Source organism: Otolemur garnettii, unplaced genomic scaffold (genome assembly GCF_000181295.1).
Source record: "Otolemur garnettii isolate 467f Iridium unplaced genomic scaffold, OtoGar3 scaffold00172, whole genome shotgun sequence".
NCBI lineage: Eukaryota > Metazoa > Chordata > Mammalia > Primates > Galagidae > Otolemur > Otolemur garnettii.
In genome coordinates this window covers 2,326,753-2,332,235 of record NW_003852567.1, presented here as the reverse complement: position 1 = coordinate 2,332,235, position 5,483 = coordinate 2,326,753, and the positions used below count along the sequence as shown (strand labels likewise).

The following is a 5,483-nucleotide window of genomic DNA, read 5'->3' as shown; positions in this document are numbered from 1 at the left end:
GGCGCCTTAGCCGCTTGAGCCACAGGCACCAAGCCTTTTCTGACTTTTCTAATTAAACAAGCTTATTTATTCCAGAGAAAAAATTCTCATAGTGTACAATCTCGATTCATTACTAATATTAATAAACTAGATAACTATGAAAAATAGAATCCAGACCTTTCATGTGAGCAAGAAAAGAAGCAAATCCCAGAGGTCCTGGAAAAATTATTCCCAACGCCAGGTGCAATGGCAAACGCCTGGAATTCTAGCAGTCTGGGAGGCTGAAGTGGGGGGAATGCTTGAGCTCAGGAGTTCAAGACTAGTCTGAGCACAAATGAGACCCTATCTCTACTAAAAAACAGAAAAATGATCTGGGCATTTTGTCAGGTACCTGTGGTCCCAGCTACTACTCCAGAGGCTGAGGCAGGAAGACCATTTGAACCCAGGAGTCTGAGGTTGCTGCGAGCTAGGCTGATGCTACAGGACTCTAACCTGGGACAAATGAGTGAGATTCTGTCTCAAACAAACAAACAACAACAACAACAAAAAACACTTAAAACTTCACTCAACAGATCACAAAATAGGAATGAAATCTAATGGAGCTAAAGTAAAGGTAACAGAAAATAATAACTAGACTTATCTCTACCATAAAAAGAAAAGACCCCCTCCAGTTAAAAATTTGAAAATATTTTATTCATTCACATTTCTTTTTTATAAAGAGGGCAGTTAAGGTTTTCAGTTCACTTTAAAAATAACTGAGTCATTCCCATGTTGTAGCCACCCATCAACAATTAGGTAAAGACATTCTCCATATTTTATAAAATCTAGGAAACTTAATCCATGTCAGCAAACAAAAACTATTCAAAATTTGAACTTATTTAACATGTTTTCCCAACAAATTCACATATTTGGTGGTTAATCATGTGGATTGGTGTTCTCCTGTATGGCATTTTACCTATAGATACTGCTACATTCAATCAGTGAAATAATTTCAGAATTAGGTACCAAATTTGCTAATTTTTATAACTACAAAAATTAATTTTACTTGTTGCACACCAACTAAAAACATACTTACTTAGTTTTTAGTTTCTCATTTCTCATTTCAGCAACTCATTTCTATACTACCTGCCCCTACCACAAAGAAGGCATTTACACATTCATCTATGGACCCTCATCTAGGTAAATCTTTATTTGTTATAATCTAAACTGAAATGTGATACAGTGTCTTACTTCACTAAGGCTAGAGTGCAGTGGTATGAATGTAGCTCACAGCAGCCTCAAACTCTTGGGCTTGAGTGATCCTCCTTCGTTAGCCTCCCCAGTAGCTGGAATACAGGTACATACCACACCCAGCTAACTAACTTTTTTTTTTTGAGACAGAGTCTTACTATGTCACCCACAGTAGAGTACCATGGTGCTCAGAGCAACCTCCAACTCCTGGGCTCAAGTGATTCTCTTGCCTCAGCCTCACAAGTAGCTGGGACTACAGGTGCCCACCACAACACCCGGCTATTATTTGGTTGCAGCTGTCATTGTTGTTTAGCAGGCCCAAGCTGGGCTCGGACCCACCAGCTTCGGTGTATGTGGCCAGTGCCCTACTAACTGAGGTAGGGGTGCCAAGCCTCTTTTAACTTTTTGGAGAGACAAAGTGGTGCTTTTGCTCAGGCTGGTCTTAAACTCCTGCATTCAAGTGATCTTCCCTCCTTGGTCTCCTGAAGTAGTAGGATTATAGGCATGATCCACTGGGCCTCGCCCAAATTCTTTTTGTTTATTTGTTTTTTGAGACAGTCTCACTTTGTTACCCTAGGTGGAGTGAGAAAGCATTGTAGCTCACAAAAACCTCAAACTCTGCGTTCAAGTGATTCTCTTGCCTCAGCCTCCTGAGTACCCTGGACGATAGGCATTCACCACAATGCCCAGCTAGTTTTTCTTTCTGTTAGTAGAGACAGTGTCTCACTCTTGCTCAGGCTATCCACCTGCCTCAGCCTCCCAAAGTGCATTATAGTTGTGAGCCACTGTGCCTGGCCTTATATACTTTTTTTTTTTTCTTTTTAGAGACAGAGCCTCATTTTGTCTCCCTCAGTAGAGTGCTATGGCATCACAGCTCAAAGCAACCTCCAGCTCTTGGGCTTAAGCGATTCTCTTGCCTCAGCCTCCTGAGTAGCTGGGACTATAGGTGCCCACCACAACACCCAGCTATTTTTTTTGTTGTTGCAGTTTAGCTGGGGCCGGGTTCAAACCCACCACCCTCAGTATATGGGGCCAGCGCCCTAGTCTTATATAGCATCCCCTTCTATACTCTTAATATATGTGTGTGTGTGTGTATGTGTATACATATGGATGTATAATATATATGTGTATGTATATATATGACAAACTGTCATGACAATGAGTATAGAATATTCATACACAAGCAAATATTGGTTTTCTGTTAGTCTAGCAATATATGAAGATGATAATTCAGATGAAGAAACATAAGCAGTGGAGCCAAAAGATGCTTTTCAGGTGAAAATATCCACAGGCCCACTGAATTTTGGAAAGTATGTAAGGCAAGAGTGAATCATCAAGTTCTCTTTTGAGTCTTCCTATTCTGACTTCATGAAGGAACCACACATAATAGTCATATCAGGATGGTGTTCTTTCTGTAACTTAAGACAAATATGGAATGCTATGCCCAATACCTTCCACCACCACCCCCAACCAAGGTTAAGCTGAAAATGTTACGAAATTGGAGACAAATCTTAGCAAAGCAAACCAATTAATACTTACTGTGTCTGAATTCCCTTCCAGCAATATATTGATGGCTTTATTCACATCTCCATTACAGTCATGTAGGGCCACTATGCATTCGTCCTGATTTTTCCCCGTCACTTCCATAAGCTATTAAACATACCACAAAATGGTTAAGGGGAGCCAAAAAAGGTCCCTGACATTAATTTGAGATTTTTCCATAAAAATATCCAAATTGGCTGGGCACCTGTGGCTCAAGCAGCTAAGGAGCCAGCTACATACACCTGAGCTGGTGGATTTGAATCCAGCCCAGGCCCGCCAAACAACAATGATGGCTGCAACCCAAAAATAGCCGGGCGTTGTGGCAGGCACCTGTAGTCCCAGCTACTTGGGAGGTGGAGGCAGGAGAATCACTTGAGCCCAAGAGTTGGCAGTTGCTGTGAGCTGTGATGCCACAGCACTCTACCCAGGGCAACAGCTTGAGACTCCGTTTCAAAAAAAAAAAAAAAAATCCAAATTATGTAATCCTTCTATATGAGGATAGCCATTTCCAGACTGTGAGTTTACAATGAGAATACATTTACATGGAATTTTTGGAAACCCTCCATGTTCCTTCATTAATATTAGCAGCATCAGGCTGGGCCCCGTGGTGCACACCTGTAATCCTAGCACTCTAAGAGCCTGAAGTAGGAGGATAACATGAGCTCAGGAGTTCAAAACCAGTCTGAGCTGAAGGAGACCCTGTCTCTACTAAATAGAAAAATTAACTAGATGTTGTGGTGGGTGCCTATAGTTCCAGCCACTCAGGAGGCTGAGGGAGGAGAATCACTTGAACCCAAAAGTTTGAGACTGCAGTGAACTAGGCTGACTGAGACTCTGTCTCCAAAAGAAATAAAACACTGGCAGTGTCACACTACAAATCAATCCTTCTCCAAGTCAACCAAGTAACATTATTAATTAGTACCACATACATATACATATACATACACACACACACCAATATTCTCAGAATACCCAGAATTAGATATCTGACTATTCAAACTTAGTTCAATGTCCCAGGAGTCCCACAATCTGAACTACTGAAATATTTAGAACTAGGAGTACACAGTCATAATTCATAGAAAATCTAATCTAAATGTTATGCACAGGGAAAACATTCCATATGTTTACTATCCCTGCTTTGAACACTCCACATACATACTCAGTTCTAACATCCTAATGTGCCACAAGTAGAATTCTGTTGTTTTCACAAGACATATGCCTAGACATATTATTTTCTCAATGGCTTACGTGCTATTTTTGCAGTAATCAAGAATATCTCAGTGCCTTTTCATTGACAAGGGAAACTACTTAGAATTTTTATCACTATTAGAATCATAAATTTTACACAAAGAAAGTTTCTCAAATATCAGTAAATAAATCTAAATACACATCTACTGGGTTTTATAAATGTTGCCTGAGCTGGAGTGCAACGATGTTGTCATAGCTTCAGACAACCTAAAACTCCTGGACTCAAGTGATGCTCCTGCCTCCACCTCCAAAGTGCCTGGAACTACAGGCATGAATCACCATATTCAAATAATTTGTCTACTTTTTGTAGAGACAGCGTCTCACTCTTGCTCAGACTAGTCTCAAACTCCTGGCCTCAAGTGATCCTCACAACCTGTACTTCCAAAGTGTTAGGATTATAAGCATGATCCATAGTGCCTAACCTACTTTTTCAATATATAATGTGCTTTAACTACATATTTCCCTATTTTAATATGTACTAGCTGAAGTTCAAAACAGTTTGACCCCAGTATTTCAGTGTTTTAACTATGGTTTCAAATCTATTATCAAAGCCTATCTAAAACCCAGGTCTCTTGATCTCATAGTCATAACTCTTTACTACAGTTTTTCAGTGCTTCAGTCTCTGGAAATCTATTAGTAAATGTCAAAATTGTAGCAATGATGTGGACTAATGGAATCCCTGCCATGTACAATTGTTAAGATGCTCAGTCAGGGCTGGGTAGAGTGGCTCACGCCTGTAATCCTACCACTCTGGGAGGCCAAGGCCAATGGACTGCTTGAGCTCAGGAGTTCCAGACCACATGAGCAATAGGGAGACCCCATCTCTACTAAAAATAGGAAAACTAGCCAGGCATTGTGGTGGGTGCCTATAGTCTCAGGTACTCAGGAGGCTGAGGCAAGAGGATTGCTCAAGCCCAAGAGTTTGTGGTTGCTGTGAGCTATCATGACAACAAAGTACTCTACCCAGGGCAACAGAGTGAGATTCTGTCTCAATTAAAAAAAACAGACAATAAAAAAAATTAAAAGATACTCAGTCAGCATCAAAATTAACCCAGTGATTCATTATATTAGTAAGAAAAAGAACTATAGTTAGAATTTAAATCTCTAGGCTCAGCGTCTGTGGCTCAGGTGCCTAGGGCGCCAGCCACATACACCTAAGGTGGTAGGTTTGAATCCAGCCCGTGCCCGCCAAACAACAATAATGGCTGCAACCAAAAAACAGCCAGGCACTATGGCAGGCACCTGTGGTTCCAGCTACTTGGGAGATGGAGGCAGGAGCCCAGGAGTTGGAGGTTGCTGTGAGCTGTGATGCCACAGCACTCTACCTAGGGGAACAGCTTGAGTCTCTGTCTCAAAAAAACAAACAAAAAAAAAAGAATTTAAATCTCTGGCTTGGCGCCTGTGGCTCAAGTGGCTAAGGCGCCAACCACATATACCAAAGGTGGTGGGTTCAAATCCAGCCCAGGCCTGCCAAACAACAATGA

At 41.2% G+C, this 5,483-nt stretch overlaps 1 protein-coding gene across 1 annotated transcript in view; it reads right to left on the bottom strand.

Annotated features, from left to right (window-relative positions):
* UBAP2 (ubiquitin associated protein 2) overlaps positions 1-5,483 on the bottom strand; it is a 120,540-nt gene that overhangs the window by 63,513 nt on the left and 51,544 nt on the right. The window contains exon 4 of the mRNA XM_012811681.2: positions 2,749-2,859. Within this exon, the coding sequence (XP_012667135.1) occupies positions 2,749-2,859 (111 nt within the window). The remainder of the gene's footprint in view (positions 1-2,748; positions 2,860-5,483) is intronic.